The 26366-nt window shown below is 38.1% G+C and overlaps 1 protein-coding gene across 1 annotated transcript in view; it reads left to right on the top strand.

The window, feature by feature from the left end:
• The window catches only part of LOC103119449 (24-hydroxycholesterol 7-alpha-hydroxylase), a 116403-nt gene that overhangs the window by 53303 nt on the left and 36734 nt on the right, over nt 1-26366 (top strand). Inside the window, exons 10-11 of the mRNA XM_060189920.1 lie at nt 22025-22120; nt 23091-23179. Coding sequence (XP_060045903.1) covers nt 22025-22120; nt 23091-23179 — 185 coding nt within the window. The remainder of the gene's footprint in view (nt 1-22024; nt 22121-23090; nt 23180-26366) is intronic.

Raw genomic sequence — 26366 nt, 5'->3', positions numbered from 1 at the left:
TTCCTAAAATTCTCTCAGATCCATTTAAGTAATGACTTAAACTGAAACAAGTCACTTTAAAATGTTGTACAGCAATGTTGTATCTTTATGGACAAAGTGTGGAAATATTCTCAAGTATTTCATGAATAGTATGTGTTCTTGGCTGATACTCAGTTAGATATTTGGTGAATTAACTAAGCAAGACAATAAGTAAAATATATATGTTGTTGTCAATCTGACCTTCACTACTCCGGGCCAGCTTTTTCAGATACGTAATGATAGAAAAGAGGGAAAGCTAGAACATCAAGGAGACATCTTTCAGCTCATTTTTTTGGCAGCACATGATAAAAATAATAAATTTTCCATTTCAGGGTCTGGCTGTGGAACACTTTGTCTATAAAGTGGACTCACAACCATGTGTATGGACCTGGGTCAAGCTCTCAGTCCCCATCTGTAGGAGTTTTACTTGTGGTGGAGCAGTGCTGTAGGTCTCTTACTTTTTTTCTTTCTTATTTTTCCCTGTCTCTATCAGAAAAGAAAGAAAATGTCCACTTGGAACAGTGGAATTATCATTCAAACCAAGCTATGGCAATAGCCCTGGTTGTGATTTTTAAATAAATAACTCCCCATTTCATTTCACTTCTACTAACACTATCCAGGACTCAATAACAGGGAGTAGGAACCATAAAGATACTTCTATTTAATTCCTGTAGATATTTTCCATGTTGTTTTTGCATTTCTTTTTTAGGTCACTTTACTGGAGAGGTGTTGATTAATAACACTGTTGTCACAGGTGTATACTTTAGAAGCTCACCATGATAAGTGTCACACTCCACCAACTTGTCATTTTCCTCTACCATAGGACACTGACTTTCCCCTCCCACCTCCATTTTTTTGGAGTCCTTGGATACTCTGATATAGACCATATATTGCCATTCTCTGTTCAGGGCACCATTTGCCGGGCTAGCTTCACGGGCGGGAGACAGAGGACCAGGGACTCATGGCTGAGCTGGGAAGCAGTATCTCATTTATGAATCAGATACATCGCTTTTCATGCATCTCTTCACCGGAAGTGGCAAGGGAAAGGAAATGACTAGGAGAGGGGGTGGAGCAAAAAAAAGAGCACAAACAGAACATAGAAAGCTTCCATCTAACCAGTGGGGATTAAACCAATACCCTGCAGGCAGGGCAGGACCCAGGTAAAACAGTGATTATGTAAATAGACCACATCTTAAGCAATACAAGCGAACCTAATATGATGATCAAAACAGAAGGCCTTATAAGCAGAATTTAGAAGCATACCAACAATATATAATTAATATTTCATTTTTAGTTTTTTTCTTTTTAATTTTCACCTCTGAGTGATATCTTTTGATGCTTGTCCTTCCCCTTCTGGCATATTTCACTTACCATAATTCCTTGAAGTTTCATCCAAGTTATAGTAAAAGAGTAAATTTCATCACTTCTTACAACTGAATAATATTCCACTGGGATTATATCACACTATAAAGCTTCTGTCTAATGAAGGAAACTCTCACCAAAGCAAATAGACAGCCTGCCTAGTAAAAGAAAGTATTCACACACACATACAACAGATAAATGTCTAGTATACAAGATATATGAAGAACTAATATCAATAATAAAAAGTAAATGAACCTATCATAACTGAGGACTAAACAAATACTTCAGTGACGAAGACTTCAGATTGTCCACAAACATGAAAAATGCTCATTATCACTTATCATCAGAGAAATGAAAATCAAGACAACACTGAGATACTACCTCATCATTCTGAGAATAGCATGCACTACTCACACCAAAAATAAAAATACAGGGGAGGATATAGAGAAAAGAGGACTCTTGTAAATTGTTGATAACATAAAGATTGGTTCATTCCCTATGGAAAACACTATAATATTTCTAAAAACAAAGCAACAAACATAAAAAAAACAGATCAGTGATCTGATCATTCCACTCTTAGATGTATTTCTGAAGAATACAACAACACTAATTTGAAAAGATAGATGCATGTCTGTGTTCATTGAATTTAAAATAGTCAAGATTTGGGAACAGCCCAAATGCCCAATGACAGATAAATGGATAAGGAAGTTGTGGTATATATACACTATGAAATTCTACTCAGCCTCAAGAGAAAATGAATTCTTGAATTTTCCTATATGTGAATGAAACTGTAGGGTGTCATACTAAACTTAGCAAGGTAGGAGAAAATATGGTGAAAATCTCTTCTGCCATTAAAGAAGATAAAATATAAAGTGAAATATGGACTGGAGATTGCACCAAAGTAGGACTCCAGAGAAGGAAGAGTAGAGAGGGCCGTGGAGATGCTGGTGCATGATGGGAGAAAAGGACCTAAGTTTGGGGTGAGAATGTTTTGCAGACACCTTCCATGGGAAGTTGAGAAATTGTACCCATGTGTCAGCAACTATGCTGTAAACCGTTAACCTCCCAATATAATGATTTAAAGAATGTTAGAAAAGAAAAAGAAAATATTGGAAAAAAGATCAGACAGATTGTCTTGAGGTAGAGCTCAAGGTGATTATTTTCAGTGATGTAAATGAGACAGTGAAAAAGCCATTCCTATTTCCAGTAATTCTGATTATATAAAACATTTCCAATGGGGTCACCTTTATCCCTTTATTGACTATTAGAAAAACTCATGTTTCCTCTCCTTGAACACCTGGTCAAAATTTCTTGCTATGAATGCTAAAGTTCCTTCACTACTCTTCTCTGATGTAGTTTGAATAGGACCTCACATGTTTCCCTTTTTTTAAAGTTTTATTTATAAAAAGGAAACACTGACAAAACCATAGGATAAGAGGGGTACAAATCCACACAATTCCTACCACCAGAACTCCATATCCCATTTCCTTCCCTGATAGCTTTCCAATTTTTTATCCCTCTGGGAGTATGGACCCAGGGTCATTATGGGGTACAGAAGGTGGGAGGTCTGGCTTCTGTAATTGGTTCTCCGCTGAAGATGGGCTTTGACAGGTCAATCCATACTCCCAGCCTGTCTCCCTCTTTCCCAAGTGAGGCAGGCCTCTGGGGAAGCAGGGCTCCAGGATACATTGGTGGGGTCGTCAGCCCAGGGAAGTCCGGTTGGTATCATGTTAGCCTCTGGAGCCTAGTGACTGAAAAAAGAGTTAACATATAAAGCCAAACAAATTGTTGACTAATCATGAACCTAAAGGCTGGAATAGTGCAGATGAAGATTTGGGGTCTCAGTTTTGAAGATAGCTAGTAGGCCTATTTTAGTTATATTCCAAAAGGCCCATGACTATACTGGCTTTTTCTTGAGCCTGACCTCTGATATGCAGGTAGATCCAAGTAATTGTCTGGGGAGATGATATCATGGCTGGATAAAGGACCAGAAAACTGGATCAGGGAAGAGAGTAGCTCCCAAATATGGGAAAGGTGTATAAATATTGTTGACTGTAAACCCCATCAATTTAATGTGATATGGGGCCCATATTCAGCTTAGGAGCCTAGGTAACCTCTGCATCCCTGTAGGTCTGAGCTTGCATTCTGTGGTCATGACTAGGAATGTTGCAAGCTGCCCCAATTTCAGGACCCATCTTCCTCTGGTGGAACACAGAGTATGTTGCCCAGCCTCCCTTCTGAGGATGAAACATTCTCTACCATTGCTAATCCACATTGAGGGCAAGGTCCTTTGTGGGCAGAGGGGCCACAAAGGGGTATATGTTTACCTTTATATCCATTTCTTTCTGTATTTTTGGAGAAAATTAAAGTGGACAAACTGTCTTCTTTATTTGATTTCTCAATTTTCTCTTTCTCTTATTTTGACACTTCGCCAAAACTCATAAAATTCTACTTCTACTCTGTTCAGGCTTTCATAATTGTGATACACAGTCAATCTCCAAGAATATCCCCCACCAAAATAATCATTGATGTGTTGTGATATATGAATAATAAAGGATTTTTAGTGATCTCTCTTTGATATTGAAATATTATCAAATGGCAAATAAAATGATTGGACATTGTTATCAAACTATATGTCAGATCAATGTAACAGACTGGCTAGATTTAAGAAAAAAAATTCCACTCCCCAGGGGCTGGGTCATGGTGCACCTGGTTGACTACATATGTTACAATACACAAGGACTCCAGTTCAAAACTTGGTCCCCACCTACAAGGACCAAGCTTCAAGAGTGATGAAGTAGTGCTGCAGGTGCTGTTCTTTTCTTCTCCCTCTTGTATTTCCTTCCCCTCTCAATTTCCCTCTGTCTCTATCCAAAAAAATAAAATAAAATAAAAAATAAGTCATTAAAAACCAATGAACTGCCCTTGTACATAAGAATGTAATATATGATAAATGCATTATTATAGCTTAATTAATCCAGAAGAGATAAATATATGGTTTGGGATGACTGGTTAAAGACATGTAATTTTTTAAATTTATAGAGTAGAAATTTAAACTTTCTGATCTCAGGATTATACTGTTAAGCAATAAACCTCAAAGGGTTTATCTCTGTGTGACTATATATTTACTGTATTAAAAACTATAGCTGAGAAATTATTAAAATATTTAATGACTCATTAAAAATAACAAGAAGCCTATTACATATAAAAAAACACAAATTCATGAACTACAAACATATTTTCCAAGTAAAAAAGCAAAATAATATCATCATTTTAAGTATTAATTCATCTAATGCCTTACTAACATAAGACACCTGTATTCCTATATATGCATCTGTAGTCAGTCTGTTGTGATAGTTTCCTTTGGTGGAAATGATGAAAATTTAGCCTCGGGACCAGGTGGTGGCACACTTGGTTAAGCACACACATTACAGTGTGCAAGGACCCAGGTTCAAGCCCCTGGTCCCCATCTGCAGGGGGAAAGCTTCACGAGTGGTGAGGCAGGACTGCGGGTGTCTCTCTGTCTCTTCCCCTCTCTATTTCTCCCTCCCCTCTCATTTTCTCTCTATCTCTATCCAATAATAAAGAAAGGAAGGAAGGAAGGAAGGAAGGAAGGAAGGAAGGAAGAAAGAGAGAAAGAAAGAAAATCTAGCCTGACAGAGATATATAACTGGGAAAAGAATGAATATTTTAATAGCTTTTTGTATATTTTTTTCTTTTTTATGCAATGTTATACCTAGTAGTGGCAGCTTCTTATAGGGATTTGCTGACATATGGAAACATATCAATGGCAGTTTTGTACTCAGTTACACCAAAATTCATAGGTCTGTCTTATGTTTTGAATAAGTTTTATACCCAGGAATGATTTTTACATGGCGAAGCCTCTGACCCCCAAAAATCCTAATGCCACCTTTGAGAAATTCTATTTTAGAGAGCAGAATGTCCAGAACTCATCATTCGTCAGTGACACCACAAAGTAAATGAAGAAACATGATGTACCAGTTCAAAATATAGCAATTTATCTTTCACATATAATCTAAATTAAATGTAAACTAAAATGAAATATTAATGTCAATGCAAGGGCAGTCCATGAGTGAGTAATTTTAATACTGAAATAACTCAGATTAATAAAGAAAACACATTAAATAGATTAATAAGGACAGGGCATGAATGAAGTCCATAGGAGTAAGTAGCTTAATATTAAATTATGTCTGTTTGTAACATACGATTTATATAGTAGCATAAATAATTGACAAAACAATGTCATGAGCAGGTATGAGAGCACTCATATTGATACTCTTCAATTTATATTTGTGAAGACACTTTACTAACAAAATTTAAGGAAACAGTTCAATAATAGATATTAATAGCCTTATAAATATTCATGTTCTTTTTCTTCTGTAAATATTAAATTATTTTACTTTTTTTTCAGTGAAGATGTTCATGATCCCATTGTTATACAAGACAATAGAAAACCATTAAATAAGTTATAGTTTAATCTGCCCAATGAAAGATTAAACAGACACTGGAGAAAAAAATTACACAATATGCATATAGTATAAAAAATACATATGCTATAATGTTGGTTGAAGAAATCAATATTCAAAAATTGATTATTCATCAGAATTAACCCCCCCATACACACGTCACAATTCTTTTATGAGGTTTAAAAAAAAGCACTGAAGGAATTTTAGCAAATGGATGACTATCTTGTTGTCAGCACTGTGTTGTTTTTTTTTTAATTTATTTCTTTATTGGGGAATTAATGTTCTACATTCAAGAGTAAATACAATAGTTTGTACATGCATAACATTCCCCAGTTTCCCATTTAACAATACAACCCCCACTATGTCATTTATCATCCTTCATGGACCTGTATTCTTCCCACCCACCTGCCCCAGAGTCTTTTACTTTGGTGCAATATGCCAATTCCATTTCAGGTTCTACTTGTGTTTTCGTTTCTGATCTTGTTTTTCAACTTCTTCCAGAGAGTGAGATCATCCCATATTCATCCTTCTGTTTCTTACTTATTTCACTCAACATGATTTTTTCAAGGTCCATCCAAGATCGGCTGACAACGGTGAAGTCACCATTTTTTACAGCTGAGTAGTATTCCATTGTGTATATATACCACAACTTGCTCAGCCACTCATCTGTTGTTGGACACCTGGATTGCTTCCAGGTTTTGGCTATTACAAATTGTACTGCCAAGAACATATGTGTACACAGATCTTTTTGGATGGATGTGTTGGGTTCCTTAGGATATATCCCCAGGAGAGGAATTGCAGGGTCATAGGGTAGGTCCATTTCTAGCCTTCGGAGAATTCTCTAGACTGTTCTCCATAGCAGTTGGATCAACTGACATTCCCACCAGCAGTGCAGGAGGGTTGCTTTGACCCCACACCCTCTCCAGCATTTGCTGCTGTTACCTTTTGTGATGTATGACAATCTCACAGGAGTGAAGTGATATCTCATTGTTGTCTTGATTTGCATTTCTCTGACAATCAGAGATTTGGAGCATTTTTTCATGTGTTTCTCAGCCTTTTGGATCTCTTCTGTGGTGAATATTCTGTCCAAGTCCTCCCCCATTTTTGGATGGGGTTATTTGTTGTCTTGTTGTTGAGTCTGGCAAGCTCTTTATATATCTTGGTTATTAAACTCTTATCTGATGTATGACATGTAAAGATCTCCCATTCTGTGAGGGGTCTCTTGGTTTGGGTAGTGGTTTCTTTTGCTGTGCAGAAGCTTTTTAATTTGATGTAGTCCCATAGGTTTATACTTGCCTTACTCTTCTTTGTAATTGGATTCGTTTCATTGAAAATGTCTTTAAAATTTATGCAGAAAAGAGTTCTGCCAATATTTTCCTCTAAGTATTTGATAGTTTCTGGTCTAACATCCAAGTCCTTGATCCACTTGGAATTTACTTTTGTATTCGGTGAAATACAGTGACTCAGTTTCATTCTTCTGCATGTTTCAACCCATTGTTTCCAACACCATTTGTTGAAGAGACTCTGCTTTCCGCATTGAATAGTCTGGGCCCCTTTGTCAAAGATTAGATGACCATAGGTGTGGGGCCTCATTTCTGGGCTCTCAATTCTATTCCATTGGTCAGTGTGTGAATTCATGTTCCAGTACCAAGCAGTTTGTTGACAATGGCCCTATAATACAGTTTGAGATCCGGGAGTGTGATGCCTCCAGTTCTGTTCTTTTTTCTCAAGTTTGTTTTGGCAGTTCTAGGTCTTTTGTGGTTCCAGATAAACATTTGTAGCAATTTTTCTATTCTCCTAAAAAATGTGCTTGTGATCTTGATGGGGATAGCATTAAATTTGTAGATGGCTCTGGGTAATATATTCATTTTGATGATGTTAATTCTTCCAACCCATGAACATGGAATATCTTTCCACTTCTTTGTGTCTTTTTCAATTACTCATAATTTTCAGTATACAAGTCTTTCACTTCTTTGGTTAGGTTTACTCCTAGATATTTTATTGTTTTAGTTGGTATAGTAAAAGTAATTGATTTCTGGATTTCAATTTCTTCTTAGTGTTTGCATAGAGGAATGCCACTGACTTTTGAATGTTAATTTTGTAGCCTAATACCTTACTGTATTGCCTGATGATTTCCAAAAGCTTCTTGCTGGATTCCTTAGGTTTTTCCATGTATACTATCATGTCATCTGAAAATAAGGAGAGTTTGACTTCTTCTCTTCCAATCTGTATCCCTTTAATTCATTGCTCCTGCCTGATTGCTATGGCAAGAACTTCTAACACTATGTTGAATAGTAATAGTGACAGTGGGCATCCCTGTCTAGTACCTGATCTGAGTGGAAATGCTTCCAGTTTTTCACCATTGAGTATGATGTTGGTTATAGGTTTGCTATATATAGACTCCACTATCTTCAGGAATTTTCCATCTATTCCCATTTTTTGTAGTGTTTTGATCATAAAGGGATGTTGTATTTTGTCAAAGGTTTCCTCTCCATCTATTGATATGACCATGTGGTTTTTGGTCTTGCTTTTGTTGATGTGGTGGATCACATTGATTGATTTATGTATATTAAACCAACCTTGCATGCCTGGGATAAACCCCACTTGGTCATGATGAACAATCTTTTTGATATACTGTTGTATCTGGTTGGCTAGAATTTTGTTCAATATTTTAGCATCTATGTTCATCAGAGATATTGGTTTGTAGTTTTCTTTTTTGGTTGTGTCCCTGTCTGTTTTTGGTATCAGAGTGATGTTGGCTTCATAGAAGCTGGCAGGGAGTATTCCAGTGTCTTCAATCTTCTGGAAGACTTTTAAAAGTAGAGGTATTAGTCCTTCTTTGAAGGTTTTATAGAATTCATTTGTAAAACCATCTGGTCCAGGACTTTTATTTTTGGGGAGATTTTTGATAACTGTTTCAATTTCATTAGCTGTGATGGGCCTGTTCATGTTATCCACTTCCTCTTTACTTAGTTTTGGAAGTTGGTAGGTATCTAGGAAATCGTCCATTTCTTCCAGGTTCTCTAGCTTGGTGGCATATAGTTGTTCATAGAAGCCTCGCATGATGTGTTGAATTTCTGCGGTGTCTGTTGTGATATCTCCTCTTTCATTTACTATCCAATTTATTTGGGTCTTCTCCCTTTTTTGTTTTGTGAGTCTGGCTAAAGGTTTGTTGATTTTGTTTACTCTTTCGAAGAACCAACATTTACTTTCGTTGATCTTTTGTATGGTTTTCCTATTCTCAATGTTATTTATTTCTGCCCTAACTTTAGTGATTTCTGTCCATCTGGTTGCTTTAGGGTCCCTTTGTTGTTCTTCTTCTAGGTCTTTAAGATGTGCAATCAGGCTGTTTATTTGTGCTTTTTCTTGTTTCCTAATGTGTGCTTGTATAGCTATGAACTTCCCTCTTAGGACTGCTTTAGCTGTGTCCCAAATATTTTGATAGCTTGTGTCTTCATTTTCATTGAACTCTCGAAACATTTTGATTTCTTCCTTGATTTCCTCTTTGACCCAGAAATTGTTAAGAAGTGTACTGTTGAGATTCCACATTTTGGCACTGTTACTAATCTTTTGTTGATTGTTAAGTGTTAGTTTAATTCCACTGTGGTCTTAGAAGATGCTTGGGATGATTTCAATGCTCTTGAATTGACTGATGATGTCTTTGTGGCCTAATATATGGTCTATCCTTGAGAATGACCCATGTGGATTTGAGTAAAATGTGTATTCCAGTTTCTTGGGATGAATGACTCTGAAAATGTCCAATAGTTCTAGTTTATCTATCTCTTCATTTAGCTCCCTTATGTCTTTATTGATTTTCTACCTGGATGATCTGTCAAGTTGAGAGAGTGGGGTGTTGAAGTCTCCTACTATGATTGTGTTACTGTTAATATATTGCTGTAGCTCTTTCAGTAGAAGTTTGATGTATTTAGATGGCTTCTCATTGGGTGCATAGATGTTAATAATTGTTAAGTCCTCTTGATTGACTGATCCTCTGAGCATTAAGTAGTGTCCATTCCTATCTTTTTTAATCTTATCTATTTTAAAGTCTATCATGTCAGATATGAGAATAGCTGCTCCTGCCCTTTTTTGTGGGCCATTGGCTTGTATGATAGTTTTCCATCCTTTCACTTTGAGTCTGTTTGTCTTGTTGAGTTAGGTGGGTTTCCTGTAGACAGCATATTGTTGGGTTGTGTTTTCTGATCCATCTTCTTACTCTGTGTATTTTAATAGGTGAATTCAGGCCATTGACATTTATTGATATCAAAGATTGAAGATATTTTAACGCCATTCTTGTAGAGTTTTAGAGTATTTTGATATATGTCCTATTTGTGGTGGTCTGGTTGTTTATAGGAGACCTTTCAGAACTTCTTTCATGGCAGGCTTGGTGATGGTTGATTCATTCAACTGTTGCTTGTCTGAGAAGGTTTTGATGCCTCCATCTAGTCTGAATGACAGTCTAGCAGGATATAGTATTCTTGGCTGAAAGCCTTTCTCATTGAGCACTCGATAGATATCTTGCCATTCTCTTCTGGCCTGTAGTGTTTGTATGGAGAAGTCTGCTGCTAATCTTATGGGTTTTTCTTTGTAGGTGACTCTTTGTTTTTCTCTTGCAGCCTTCAGGATCCTTTCTTTATCCTTATTCCTTTCCATTCTAAGTGTGATATGTCTTGGTGTCTTTAGGTCTGGGTTAATTCTATTTGGGACCCTCTGTGCTTCTTGAATTTTTATATCTTTGATGTTGTCTAGACTAGAGAAGTTTTCAGCTACTATGGCCTAGAAAATGTTTTCTTCCTCTCCTTCTCTTTCTTCCTCTGGTATGCAAATAATGCCTATTTCATTTCTTTTGAACTCATCCCATAGGACTCTGTTGCTTATTTCAGCATCTCTTAATCTCTTTTTGAGATCTCTTACTTCTTTTTTAGTTGTCTCTAATTCATCCTCAATCTTGCTAATTCTGTCTTCAGCCTCATAGATTCTATTCTCTCTGCCCTCTACTCTTTTCTGGAGTTTATCTATTTTGTTGCCCTGCTCTATTACTGTTTTAGCTTGTTCAGCTAGTTGCATACTTAGCTCAGCGATTTCAGCTTTCAGCTCCTTAATAACCATGAGATAATTAGTATTTACTTCCATATTCTCATTTGTTGTTCCTGCATTTCTGATTACAATTTTTTCAAATTCTTTTTTTTTTTTTAATTTTTTATTTAAGAAAGGATTAGTGAACAAAAGCATAAGGTAGGAGGGGTACAACTCCACACAATTCCCAACACCCAATCCCCATAACCCACCCCCTCCCCTGATAGCTTTCCCATTCTCTATCCCTCTGGGAGCATGGACCCAGGGTCGTTGAGGGATGCAGAAGGTAGAAGGTCTGGCTTCTGTAATTGCTTCCCCGCTGAACATGGGCGTTGACTGGTCGGTCCATACCCCCAGTCTGCCTCTCTCTTTCCCTAGTAGGGTGTGACTCTGGGGAAGCTGAGCTCCAGGACACATTGGTGGGGTCTTCAATCGAGGGAAGCCTAGCCAGCATCCTGGTGGCATCTGGAACCTGGTGATTGAAAACAGAGTTAACATATGAAGCCAAACAATTTGTTGAGCAATCATGGATCCCAAGCTTGGAATAGTGGAGAGGAAGTGTTAGGGAGGTACTCACTGCAAACTCTAGTGTAGTCCTGCTTTCAGGTATATATTTTGCAGTAGTTTATGGATACGTGTGCACATAAGCTCTCTCTCACAGAAACTGGTGTATATCTAGGTTATGGGACTTTGTTAGAAAGTGAACTACCTGAGATGAAATTAGAGTGTACTATTAAAGGAAAGGTCTCACCCGAGTAATGAAGCTGAAGGGTTGTCATTCCACACGTGAAGTCTCTGGATACATTCTGAGGTGAAGCATGTTGAGGTAGCAATTGTTGCCTTGGTTAGGTTGTGATCAGCAGATGCAATGTTATTTGGTTTGGATTGGGAGATGCATACGGGAAAGTGGGCCCTATCCAAGGGTTCCAGGACTGGGGGAAGTAGGGGCTCTATAGTGAAGATGTGAGGTTCCTGCTGTCTTAGGGTTCAAAAAGACACTCAATAGTTAATATTATCATCACATTATTTGTTAATTGGGTTAACTTTGAAAAGTCCCTTTGTTATGGTTTGCTGGACAGTACCCAGTATCTTTTATATAGCTGTGCTATTGGTTGCTTCTAATCTACTTGGTCTAGGCTTTTGAGAGAGTCCGCATATCAAATACATAGCCTATATATTAAAAAGATTCAGTTTGTCTTTTGAGAAACTTTGAGACATACAATTGATTTCCCCCTCTCATATTAATTAGCTACTGATTTATATGTCTACATTTTGCTAGGAGTGTACATAAACACCATTCCCACCACCAAAGGACTGTGACCCATCCCTCCCGCCCACTCCCACCCCCCACTGGCCCAGGAAGCTACATGCCTACCCCTCACCACTGGGTTTTTACTTTGGTGCCCTACTTACAATTTGATCAGGTCCTGCTTTTAGTTTCCCTTTCAGATCTTCTTAGTCAGCTTCTGTTGATGAGTGGGATCATCCCATACTCATCTTTATCTTTCTGACTTAGTTCACTTAACATAATTCCTTCTAGCTCTGTCCAAGATGGGTCAGAGAAGGTGGGTTCATTGTTCTTGATAGCTGCATAGTATTCCATTGTGTATATATACCACAGCTTTCTCAGCCACTCATCTGTTGTTGGGCACCTGGGTTGCTTCCAGGTTTTAGCTATTATGAATTGTGCTGCTATGAACATAGGAGTACACACCTCTTTTTGGTTGGGTGTTATGGAGTCCTTGGGGTATAACCCCAGGAGAGGAATTATTGGGTCATATGGAAGGTCCATGTCTAGCCTTCTGAGAGTTTTCCAGACTGCTCTCCACAGAGGCTGTACCAATTTACATTCCCACCAGCAATGTAAAAGGGTTCCTCTGTCCCCACATCCTCTCCAGCATTTGTTGCTGCTGTCCTTTTTGATGTATGCCATTCTTACAGGAGTGAGGTGGTATCTTAGTGTTGTCTTGATTTGCATTTCTCTGATAATCAGTGACCTAGAGCAGTTTTTCATATGTTTGTTAGCCTTTTGGATCTCCTCTGTGGTGAATGTTTTGTTCATTTCCTCTGCCCATTTTTGGATGGGGTCATTTGCTTTTTTGCGGCTAAGTTTGCTGAGCTCTTTATATATTTTGGTGATTAGTTTCTTGTCTGATGTCTGGCATGTGAAGATCTTCTCCCATTCTGTGAGGGGTCTCTCTGTTTGTTTAATAGTTTCTTTGGATGTGCAGAAGCTTTTCAATTTGATGTAGTCCCATTGGTTTGTTTCTGCTTTGGTCTTCCTTGCAATTGGGTTTGATTCATCAAAGATGTCCTTGAGGTGTATGTGGGAAAGTGTTTTACCAATGTTTTCCCCTAAGTATTTGATTGTTTCTGGTCTGACATCTAGGTCTTTGATCCATTTGGAGTTGATTTTTGTTTCTGGTGAGATAAAGTGGTTCAATTTCATTCTTCTGCATGTTTCAACCCAGTTTTTCCAGCACCATTTATTGAAGAGAGCCTCCTTTTTCCATTTAATCCTTTGGGCCCCCTTATCAAAGATTAGATGCCCATAGGTGTTGGGATTTACTTTTGGGCTTTCAATTCTGTTCCACTGGTCTGTATGCCTATTTTTGTTCCAGTACCATGCTGTTTTGATGATGATGGCTTTATAATATAGTTTAAGGTCTGGGAGTGTGATGCCTCCATTTCTGTTTCTTTTCCTTAAGATGGTTTTGGCAATTCTAGGTGTTTTCAGGTTCCAGATAAATGATTGTAGCGTTTGTTCTATTCTCTTAAAGAAGCCTGGTGGAACTTTGATGGGTATTGCATTAAATTTGTATATGGCTCTGGGGAGAATATTCATTTTGATGATATTTATTCTTCCAATCCATGAGCATGGGATATCTTTCCATTTCTTGGTATCAGTTTCTATCTCCTTGAGTAGCGACTCATAGTTTTCAGTATACAAGTCTTTCACTTCTTTGGTCAACTTTATTCCTAGGTATTTGATTGATTTTGCTGAAACAGTAAATGGGAGTGATTTCTGGATGTCTTCTTCTTCAGATTTAGTGTTTGCATAAAGAAATGCCACTGATTTTTGTACATTGATTTTGTAGCCTGATACCTTGCTATATTGCCTAACAACTTCCAGTAATTTTCTACTGGATTCTTTAGGTCTTTCTATGTATACTATCATATCATCTGCAAATAGTGAGAGCTTGACTTCTTCCCTTCCAATCTGTATCCCTTTGATTTCTTTCTCTTGCCTGATTGCTATGGCAAGAACTTCCAATACTATGTTGAAGAGTAACGGTGACAGTGGACAGCCCTGTCTAGTCCCCGATCTGAGGGGGAATGCTTTCAGCTTCTCTCCATTGAGTATGATGTTGGCTTTTGGTTTGCTATATATAGACTCCACTATCTTGAGGAATTTCCCATCTATTCCCATTTTCTGTAGAGTTTTGAGCATGAATGGGTGTTGGATTTTGTCAAAGGCTTTCTCTGCATCTATTGAGATAATCATGTGGTTTTTGGCTTTGCTTTTATTGATGTGATGAATGACATTGATTGATTTACGGGTGTTGAACCAGCCTTGCATTCCTGGGATGAATCCCACTTGGTCATGATGAACAATCTTTTTGATGTGTTGCTGTATCCGGTTGGCCAAGATCTTGTTTAATATTTTGGCATCTATGTTCATCAGAGATATTGGTCTGTAGTTTTCCTTTTTTGTTCTGTCCCTATCAGCTTTTGGTATCAGGGTGATGTTGGCTTCATAAAAGGTGGAAGGGAGTATTCCTGTTTCTTCAATCTTATGGAATAGCTTAAGAAGTATGGGTATTAACTGTTTCCTGAAAGTTTTGTAGAATTCATTTGTGAAGCCATCTGGTCCAGGACTTTTGTTGTTGGGGAGATTCTTAATAATGGTTTCAATTTCTTTGTCTGTGATTGGTGCATTTAGATTTTGTAGTTCTTCTTGGTTCAGTTTTGGAAGTGCATAGGTTTCTAGGAATTGTTCCATTTCTTCCAGATTCTCTAGCTTGGTGGCATATAGTTCTTTATAGAATTTTCGCAGAATTCTCTGGATTTCTGTGGTGTCAGTTGTGATATCTCCTGCATTGTTTACAATTCTATTAATTTGAGTCTTCTCTCTTTTTTGTTTGGTGAGTCTGGCTAGGGGTTTGTCAATTTTGTTTAATCTTTCAAAGAACCAACATTTGGCTTCATTGATCTTTTGTATGGTTCTTTTATTTTCGATATTGTTTATTTCTGCTCTAACTTTAGTGATTTCTGTCCTTCTGGTTGCTTTAGGGTTCCTTTGTTCCTCTTCCTCTAAGTCCTTGAGGTGTGTAGTAAGGTCGTTCATTTGGGCTTCTTCTTGGTGTTTAATATGTGATTGTATGGCTATAAGTTTCCCTCTCAGTACTGCTTTTGCTGTGTCCCAAATATTTTGATATGTTGTGTCTTCATTTTCATTAGTTTCCAGGAACATTTGAATTTCCTGTTTGAGTGAGTCTCTGACCCAGTGGTTCTTAAGGAGCATGTTGTTTAGTTTCCAAATTCTATGTCTTTTAATAATTTTCCGTTTGTTGTTAAAAGTTAGTTTTACTCCACTGTGGTCTGAGAAGATACTTGGGATGATTTCAATGCTCTTGAATTTATTGATGCTGTCTTTGTGGCCTAACATGTGGTCTATCCTTGAGTATGTGTTATGTGGATTTGAAAAGAAGGTGTATTCCAGTTTTTTGGGGTGGAGGAGTCTGAAAATGTCCAAGAGGTCTAGTCTGTCAATCTCTTCATTCAATTCTCGTGTATCTTTATTGGTTCTCTGCTTTGTTGATCTGTCTAAGTGTGAGAGTGGGGTATTGAAGTCTCCCACTATTATTGTATTACTATTGATGTATTTTTGAAATTCTTTCAGTAGGTGTTTAATGTATTTAGATGGTCCCTCGTTGGGTGCATAGATGTTAATAATTGTTAAGTCTTCTTGGCTGATTGATCCTCTAATCATTATGTAATGTCCTTGCCTATCTTTTATTACTTTATTTAATTTATAATCTATCGTGTCTGAGATGAGAATGGCTGTTCCTGCCCTTTTTTGTGGACCGTTAGCCTGTATGATAGTTTTCCATCCTTTCACTTTAAGTCTGTGTTTATCTTGTTGTGACAGATGGGATTCTTGCAAGCAGCATATGGTTGGGTTATGTTTTCTGATCCATCCCCCCACCCTGTGCCTTTTGATGGGTGAGTTTAAGCCATTGACATTTATTGATATTATGGATTTAATGTATTGTAGTGCCATTGTTCTAAAAAACGATTTGTTTACTCTGATATATTACAAGTATTATAGTGATGTTCTTGTTTATAAGAGGTCTTTTAGTACCTCTTTCAGGGCCGGCTTGGTGATAGTTGCCTCCTTTAACTGTTGTTTGTCTAAGAAGGTTTTGATCCCTCCATCTAGCTTGAATGAAAGTCTAGCAGGATATATTATCCTTGGTTGAAACCCTTTTTCATTCAGGGCTCGATAGATATCTTGCCACTCCCTTCTGGCTTTTAGAGTTTGAGTGGAGAAATCTGCAGAAAGTCTTATGGGTTTTCCCTTGTATGTGATTTTGTTTCTCTCTTGCAGCCTTTAGGATCCTTTCTTTATCCTTACTTCTTCTCATTGTGACTATGATGTGTCTTGGTGTTTTCAGGTCTGGGTTGATTCTGTTTGGTACTCTCTGGGCCTCTTGCACCTTGATATCCTTTCTGTTATTCAGGTCTGGGAAATTTTCTTGTATTATTTCCTCTAGAATGTTTGCTTCCCCTTCCTCTTTCTTCCTCTGGCAGGCCAATTATATGAATGTTACTTCTTTTGAGATCATCCCATATGTCTCTGTTGTTGTTTTCAGTGTCTCTCAATCTCTTTTTAAGCTCTTTCACCTCTTTCTTAGTTTTCTCTAACTCATCCTCTGTCTGACTAATTCTGTTTTCTGCTTCTGTTAGTCTGCTTTCCCTCGCCTCAGCTTCTTTCTTCATTACAGCTATTTCAGCTTTCAGTTCTCTAATTGTCTCAAGATAATCAGTATTTTCCTTGGGTGTCTCAACTGTTTTTTCCCTAATACTGCCATTCCTTTCCTCCAATGTTGTTTTCATTTCTGTGATTAATAAGTTTATTATTGCTTGCATACTTTTCTTATCTATGGTTACTTCTGATTGATTTATGGTTTCTTCTGGGCTCTTGTCTTCATTCATTGGGGTAGCAGTTTTATTTGTTTTTAATCTACCCATATTTTTTTTTTATTTATGTGTTTCTCTCTCTCTCTTTTTTTTTTTAATGCTCTGTTGTTCCTCAGTTGTTGTGTTGTGAGCACAAGTAGCACTGTACTAAATACCTTTATGACAGTTGCACTCACCAACCTCCGGAATTACAGTAGCAACTGAAGTAAGTATTGAAGGAGTTTAATCATTACCAGTTAGCCAAAAAATTTCTCCAGTCCGTGAAAAAATAGTAACCAAATCCCAGTGAAGAAAGAGAAAAGAAAGAGAGGATAGCAAGAATAGACAGTTATGCAAATCTACTATCCAGTGTATATTCTAGGGGTAACAAGAGTGTAAAAGGAACTAGAGCAGAGATACACACATAGAAAGTCCACTCTGGGTCAGATTTCTTCCCCAAAGTAATTCACAAATTCAGAAAGGCAAAGAAGAAAGAAGTGTATGACAGGATAAAAAAAAATAGTAATAATAAAAAATAAAAAAAGAGATAGAGAGAGATAAGAGAGAGAAAAGGGAGAATATAAGAAGAAGGGTTGTAATTAAAGAGCAGTGCGAGGAACTTCCCAAATGTGTATCAGTGAGTTTAAAAACAAAAAAAAAAACAAAAAAAAAACCCTGTTTGGTGGTATGGGGTATCCTGCTAGTAGCTGGTCCCAGGCACTGTTTATGGTGGGGCGGGGGGAGCGGCGGGAAGGATGTATGCTTGAAAATTAAAAGGAAGAAAAAAGAATTTTTTTCCCCTACTCTAATTCTTAACCCAAATTAAGTTATAGACACCTTGGTATGACCGCTGTGGCCCCTTATTGGCTGGCCTGCCAAAGGCAGAAAATCCTATTGTTTACACGAGATGTGTCCGGAGCTCAAAGGCTAGCCGCTTCTCCGTAGTCCGCCATCTTCCGGGAAACCCCCCCCTCCAGACTTTTTTAAAGGATTTCTCAAAAATGAAAACTAGCTCCAAATCCTTTGATCCAATGAGAGCTATACTCAGGAAGTCTTTGGATCTGCTCTCAGGGTCGCGGTGGACCCTGGATTCTCCCAAGAGGAAGCCCCCGAGCTAAAGTGCTCACTCCGGGTCCTCTGCCCGCCGGGCTCTGCAACCGGCGGAGGAGCCGCCTTCCTGGGCGGGCGGAGGACAATGCCCGGCGCACTCTCCTTGCCCGGTGCCCTGGGAATTCTGGAGCCCCGCTAGTCCGTGTCACCTTTACTCTAATTCTTAACCCAAATTAAACTGTACCCACTCTTTGGTGTCACCCCTTATTAACTGGCCTGCTAAAGGCAGAAAATCCTACCGTTGCCGACGATGCGGTCAGAGCGCTCGCTGTCAGCAACTTCTCAGGCCGCCATCTTCCTCTCCCTCTCCTCAAATTCTTTACTCACTCCTGTTATTATTTCCTTAGCTAATGTTTGGATGTTGAACTCGTTATTTTGTGCTTCACCCTCTGGAGGACTTTTAGCTGGACTCTTGTCCTGGTTCGATTCTCCAATATTTTTTCTTGTTATTTTAACCATTTTATATATTATGTTATGAGTTCCCTTTATCAGTACTTTTCAAATTATTGATCACTATTGCCTGGATTGACTTGTGTCTAAGTAAGCTAATTAAAGGGTTCACAATGGTGGAAGTTAACAGTTATTTCAATCCCTGAGATGGAGCTCAGTGGTTTAAAAGCCTCTTTCTTTTTTTTTTTTTTTTCCCTGTAGGCTATGGGAGCCTGAGGGCTTTTAAACTGTCAATAGGTTTCTTAGCTTAATCACTGACTCCTGACCAAGAGATAAAGCAGGGTGTGGCAGAGATAATCCAGTGGTTATGCAAAGAGACTTTCACAGCCCCTCAGCTATGCCACCGAGGTATAGTTCTTCTGAGTTTCCTGGTTAAATCTCTGTCCCCTGGTGTCCCTTCCTGTTGCTGCTCCAGATTCTGAGGGTAGTAGCAATGGAGACTCAGAGTTACACTTGGTGAGTCTCTGGGGAGTCCTCTCCTCCCTTAAGCTGTCGTCCCCTTGTTGGTGGAGCAGACTGGAGGTGGTGTCTCAACTGATAAACTGCTGAACTGTTAGCAGTCACTTAATCTCTCCTTAGGCCCCTTTCTCCTCTGTCACCAGCCACACGTGTTTGTACTCACCAGTGATTTAGTGGGTTCTTGTGGTCATTCTAGTCCTGTCTTGTTTTGGTCCCGGGGGGGGGGGGGTCTCCTTTGGTATTCCTAGTTCTGCTCTTTAGCTTTTATAGGTATTTATTTGTTTGTTTTTGTAACTAAGCTCCTGGCTAAGAGCTAGGAATAAACATGTGCACTTTAGACCTTCTCTTTATAGATGCTTTGCCTTTTTAAGGACTCCTTTCTCTTCAAGATTCTGCATTCCTTTCAATCACATTCCTTTGGTCTCAACATCCTTCTTGAGTTATAACATAAAGTCCTGCCTTGTATTCCCTCTTGAAGAAAGTCTCTTTTCCAGCTTAGCAGCACTCACAGTATCCTTATGAAGTATGCTGACAAATTCAATTCTCATCTACTTGAGAGATGCAGCTATTGCCACATAGAAATATTATGACGTGTCTTTGTTACTGATTTGTGCCCTGGATTGATGAGGTTTTTTGAGTGTTTATTTTGAGATACACACAGAAAGATCAGAGCACTGCTTAGTTGTGGTTTATGTTGAGACTAGGGATTGAATGTGAACCCCTGAACCCTTGGGCATGCCCATCATGTACTCTAACAGGTTGGATTATCTCTCTGGATTTCTGTGACATTTGTGTAATCACTTGATGGTCTCTTCATCTGTTTAAACAACATGTTGTTTACACAACAACAGGGACTGTTAGGCATTCTGATTTCCAGTTACACAGAGCGTCCTATAAAGCTGGCTAGCTCTCACATTTCTTTGTGTCACTCATCAGTATGACACTTCTTGCTTCAAAGGAACTTTTTCCTGTTAACCACCAGAAAGGTTGCTAATATTAATTCTTTTCCTGAAAAACCATTGGATGTCCCCTACTATTTTTTTAGAGCTTTCAGCGGTTATATTAACAACTACTACAGAGAAGCATGGGGTGGGGGTAGGGGTGGGGGGGCTCAGGGGTTGAGCAGTAGCGTACCAGATTAAACGCACATAGTGTGAAGCGCAAGGACAGGCGTAAGGATCCTGGTTGGAGGATCTCTGCAGGGGGGTCACTTCACAATCTTTCTCTGTCCTCATCCAATAATAACAACAATTGGGGGGAAGAAAAGATGGCCCCCTTTTTGACTTAGAGCAGTGAATTCATAGTGCAGGCCCAGCTAATAACCATGGAGGAGACAGAAAGAGAGAGAGAAAGAGAGAGAGAGATAAAGAGAGAGAGAGAGAGAGAGGTGCATGAGGTAGGCATTGGAGGCAGGAGTTGCCCCCACTCATCCTCCCAAATCCACTTTAGAGCTCCTCTGTAGCTGATTCAGTTGTTGTGATCTCTCCTTCCAGCACAAGTAGAATGAATAAGCAAGACTGGAATCTCACAGGTTTCTTTCTACTTTAAAAGTGTTAGGCAGACATCAATAAAAGATTGAGTTTGTTTCTCACTTTGAATCTGACTTTCCAGTACTTCTGGTATTAAAGTTGCTAAAGCCCAAGCTATCATTGAAGCCAATAAAGGTTCTCCTGGTTAGAAAAATCATGACTCTGGATAGTTCACTCCCCTTATCCATTAAATGACATGTTTATAATTGTAAGTGCTGGTGTTCTATATATGTAGTTTTAATGTTTTGCCACTATCTTGAAGACATTTCAGAATTCTGCTGAGTTCATACTGTTGTCATTTCTGAAGACTTCTAATGTTAGTTAATTTCACCTCAGTAAAATTGGTAGCTCTTAGGGTGATCAAGAATCATGTTTTATCCTATAATTTATTTTTTTTCTAATTTTTTATATATATTTATTTCCTTTTGTTGCCCTTGTTTTTTTTGTAGTTGTAGTTATTATTGTTATTGATGTCGTTGTTGGATAGGACAGAGAGAAATGGAGAGAGGAAGGGAAGACAGCGAGAAGGAGAGAAAGACACCTGCAGACCTGCTTCACCACCTGTGAAGTGACTCCCCTGCATGTGGGGATCCAGGGGCTAGAACCGGGATCCGTAAGCCAGTCCTTGCGCTTTGCGCCACTTGCGCCACGTGCGCCATGAGCACTTAAGCCACTGCTACCACCTGACTCCCCTATCCTGTAATTTCTGAGCCTGGTGATATAAGGGTGACCCTTTAAGACATGAATAAAGAAGCAACATGTAGATTCTGATGATTGAGGAAATCCATGGTTTATTTTGAACATTCCAACAAATACAAAACCCAACAAATAAATGCACACCATTTGTCTTGTTCTGTTTTTTCCTCCCCAGTTGTCTTCATATTTCTTCTGTCCTAACAGCTTCTTCTAAAGTGAAAAGAAAATCCACTGCCTATTCTTTGATACAATTAGGAGTGTTCCAAGGGCCAGGCTACCCACTGCCCTTGTCCTTAGGCCACTATGGCCAGATATCCCACCCCACCCCCATGGTCCCTGTCTTCAAGCTCATTTGCTGCAAACCCAATAGAAACTGCATTAGAATGAACTTACACTAGCTTCTAAAATTTTCTTATGTATCTAATATTTCTCTCATGCAACTGAATATATATGTACATGAGACTAATGATAAGAATCAGAAATCCCTCAGTGCCTAATGGAAAATGGAAACTGCACAGGAGTTTCATATATTATCATCACTGTTTATAAAATATGTCTATCTTTCCTATAATGTAGTTGTAGCATTATTCTTAATGTCCCAAAACCTGTTTAGAGCATATTTCAAATAATAAGTTGGAAACTTTTTTTCTGTTATAGAATTATATTGTTCCTGCTGGTGACTTACTGGTGCTGTCTCCATTTTGGCTACATAGAAACCCCAAGTATTTTCCTGAGCCTGAGACATTCAGACCTGTAAGTTATCACTTTCAGTATGCATTTATCCCTTAGTTTTTATTTCCCTTTCTGCATGGCATAAGTTACTGGGGGTAGATAGTATGATGGTTATGCAAACAGACTGTTATGCCTGAGGCTCTGAGGTCTCAGGTTTACTTCCCCCAAGAAGTAAACCCAAGCTGAGTAGTGTTCTGGTGAAAATAAATAAATAAATAACTCATAAATTAAATAGGTCTTGGTAACTAAGAACCAAATTCTGCCAACAAAGTACAGATTAAACTAACAATATAGATGCTATAACATTTGCAAATCAGAAGTTTTTGGAATAAACTTCACCAACTTTAAAATATAATTTTGTCTGAAATCAACAGCAGGACATGTTAAAATACACTTGATTCTGATAGAAGAACATTTTATGTTCTTTAGGTAATTGCTGCTGCTACTAGTTTCCAAGAAACACCAAATATCACAATAAGGCAGATGAAAACTGTGCTGCTATTTCTTAAAATAAGGGAGTTATCAGGGCTGAGTTGAATCTTAAGAAGTTAGTTAGTCCATTTTTGCATTTGGTTAAAACTGTCAAATAGGACATCCAAATGTAGTCATTCTACATCCTAAGATTTTTCCCAGAGGAGTAGGATTATCGGTGTCTTCTTATTAGAGTTACTACCAAGGAAAATTTTATGATGGAGGCTGAGACCTTATTATAAATATTCTTCCTCTTTTGAGGTCAAGTTTGTAGTTGATTTAAATTATCACTTACATTTACCACTTAACAGAATCCTTCTTAAATCTTTTTATTTATTAATTCACATTCCAAAACACAGTTGTGTCTGGTATTAATAACAGGTTGGAAAAAAATTACTAACAACCCTGCAACTTTATATGCAAGGATTAGCGGTACAAGGTCATTTTTAGCCTAGAGAACTAAAGTTAAGCTTATTTACATAAGGCTGATTTTGGAAAAAAAAATGCTTTCTTCCCACAGGAACGTTGGAAAGAGGCAAATTTAGAGAAACATGCTTTCTTGGATGGCTTCTTGGCATTTGGAACTGGGAAGTACCAGTGTCCTGGAAGGTCAGTAAGACAGCTGGGTCACATTTACCCAAAAATATCTGCAGAAGGATGATGGCACAGAGTAGAGAAGCTTTGGCTTAATCCTATTCCTTCCCTCCTCCTCCTCCCGTTCCTCCTCCTCCTCCCCTCCTCCTTCTTCTCCTTCTCCTTCTCCTTCTCCTTCTCCTTCTCCTTCTCCTTCTCCTTCTTCTTTGCTATTGAACTACAGGAAAATCTAGGGGACCATATTTTGTTTAGTTGGTGAGTTGTATTGTGTAAAGTCTTTGTGGGAATGCCCATCATGGCTTCTGATAGGTGACCTCATGAGAGCAAAGTGTTGCAGCTGCAGCTGCCAGATGAAAGCAGGGCTTATGACTCAAATGTTCAGCTTTCATATAGGGATGATTCAAAAGGGGTTGAGCTGCACTCTTATTTTTTCAATATTATAGTTTCATTCTATAAAATCTTTTTCTTGATATTATTTACAGTTAGGTTTAAATGGTGTCTGGGGCTCCTCTTTAAGGCTCTGTTGTAACACATGTCTATTGTTTAATGAAAGTATTTTATATGTATTTATTCAACAACAACAAAAAACTTCTTTCAGCATTTTCCCTCTGCCAGGCCCTCAGCTAAATACCTGGGCAACTACATATACTTAAAAATGTATAATGGTCCTATGGTTTTTGTCACTTTTTCTTTTTTATAAATAAAAATGTAAAAAAATGTATAATGGAATAAATTTAGTTTTTTAATTTAGTTATTTTTAGCATTTGAACATGTCAGTTCATATTTACAATTGTGATACCCCACAGCACCTATTCAATTCCACCTTTCCTCTATGTTTTTTTTTAATAACAATATGCTTTTTATATTCTGTACCTCTCCATGCTGTTCTAGAAGCCTAGGAGTAAGCAAACTGATGGCCAGTGTTTCCTTGGAGACAGCTATTTTTCCTGAGGTGAATAAATTATCTAAAGTGAGCTATGAAACTAAAAAGGAGACTTTCCTCCATAATTAAGTGAGCTATCTCTTTTCACCTCTCCTATTGAATGTGAAAAAGAAAATATAAAGTCCCACTTGTTACTACAGTGAGTCCAAGCAAAGCAAGTCTTTTGCTTGAGCAAAGTCTGTGAATAGAAGAATAGAGTTATGGAAAGAACCCATAACTACAGCAATGCAACATATATATCCATGTTATATCATTGTGCCATGAAACCATCATTTTCTAAAAGCTAGTCTACTTCCTGTTATGTTAGCTAATGAATGTTTCTTTTAAAGTAATAATACTTCACACATACACACACATAAACACACTATTCAATATTTTTAAGGTAGTTTGACTTGATTTCTTTGTTTAAAGCTCATTAATGTTGATTTACCCAACTCAACTCTAACTTTGAACATTGTAACCAAATATCAACACACTAGGGGCATAAAATGATAAATAAAAGCACCAATAACAGCAAAATCACATCATGTTTACTTTACCTGTCATGTTATTTTTACATTTTTGAAGCAGCTCTGAAACCAGCAAAAGTTGGGGGGGTGTTTCTTATTTATTTACTTGGTGATTTATGATTGACAAGATTGTGGTATAAGAGGGTTACAATTCCATACAATTCCCACCACCAGAGTTTCATGTCCCATCCCATCCCCTCCATTGGAAAGTTCCCTATTCCTCATTCCTCAGGAGTATGGTCTAAAGATCTTTATGGGGTGCAGAAGGTGGGAGGTCTGGATTCTATAATTGCTTCTCCACTGGACATGGACATTGACAGGTCAATCCATACCCCCAGCCTCTTTCTATCTTTCCCAAGTGAGGTAGGCCTTTGGGGAGGTGGGGTTCCAGGACATGTTGGTGAGATCATCTGTCCAGGGAAGTCAGGTTGGCATCATTCAACTTGGTGGCTGAAAAGATATAAAGATATAAAGCAGAATATATAAAAAAAAGATATAAAGATATAAAGCAGAATAAATTGTTCAATACTCAGGAACCTAAAGGTAAGAATATAGTAGATGAGATATGGGGTCTTCATGTTGGAAGAAACATGAAAGTCTATTTTAGGTATATTAGTTATATTCTACGGGTGCCATGACTTCACTGTGTTTTTTTGTTGTTGTTATTGTTGTTGTATAATAATGATCAACAAGACCATAGGATAAGAGGGTACAGTTCCACACAATTACCACTTCTATTGTGTCTATTGTGTTCTAGGGGGGGTCAATTGTGTTGTTACTGATAGAAATGACTGGGAACAATGGAGAGAGGGATTTATTCGAGGTCGAGGCCCATCATCAGGTCTGTTTGGGAGTCTCAGGACTCCCTGACTAGGGCCCCAGATAATGGGGTGGCCTGATAGTGACTAAAGAGTCTTCCTTAAAAGTATGCCAGTCTCTTGCCCTTACTCAGCTTTTGCCGTCCTTATTTTGATAAGGTTAGCTTTGGAGTGACTGAGGGTAGTGTAATAGGAAGTAGGTGAGGAGGATATCTAGGTTTAAGTAGAAACTATTTCATTATGAACTTTATGGTGTCTTTTTAGGTCTTTCTACTTGCTTGCTGCATACACTGATTCACTGCAGACTATTGTGCACTTTTTCTTTTAAGTATATATTTTGCCCTAATTTATGGATACATGTGAACATATGCCCGATCTCATGGGACCTGGTCTATATCTAGATTTTGGGACTTTGTTAGGAAGTGAACCAGCTGAAATGGAATTAGAGAATCCTATAAGAAAAGAAAGGTCTCACCCGAGTAATGAGGCTGAAGGGTTGACATTCCATGCCTGACGTCTCTGGAAACTTTTTGTAACATGTACACTCAACCAGGTACACCATCACCTGGTCCCAAAGCATAGCTTTTTAAAACCTTTTTGGTCAGATCCCTTTATACATATCCGAAGTAACAATTAAAGTTCATGATATTTGACATTTTTGACACTGAATTAGGAATGTTTGAAACCCAAGACAGAAAATGCTTTTCATTGAAGTTTGTAATATTGAGCAATTATCAAGAATTAACTAATAACTATTATATATTTTTTATTTCTATTCATATTTATTTATTTATTATTGGATAGAGACAAAGGTAAATTATAAGTAAAAAAGGAAATATATATAGAGAAAGACAGAGAGACACCTGCAGCCCTGCTACCCTACTTGTGAAGCTTTTCCCCTGCAGGTGGGGACCAGAGGCTTGAACCTGGGT

This window comes from Erinaceus europaeus, chromosome 4 (assembly GCF_950295315.1).
Source record: "Erinaceus europaeus chromosome 4, mEriEur2.1, whole genome shotgun sequence".
Taxonomy (NCBI): domain Eukaryota; kingdom Metazoa; phylum Chordata; class Mammalia; order Eulipotyphla; family Erinaceidae; genus Erinaceus; species Erinaceus europaeus.
Note: the sequence above shows the minus strand (reverse complement) of the source record. Positions and strands in the feature narration are given on the sequence as shown.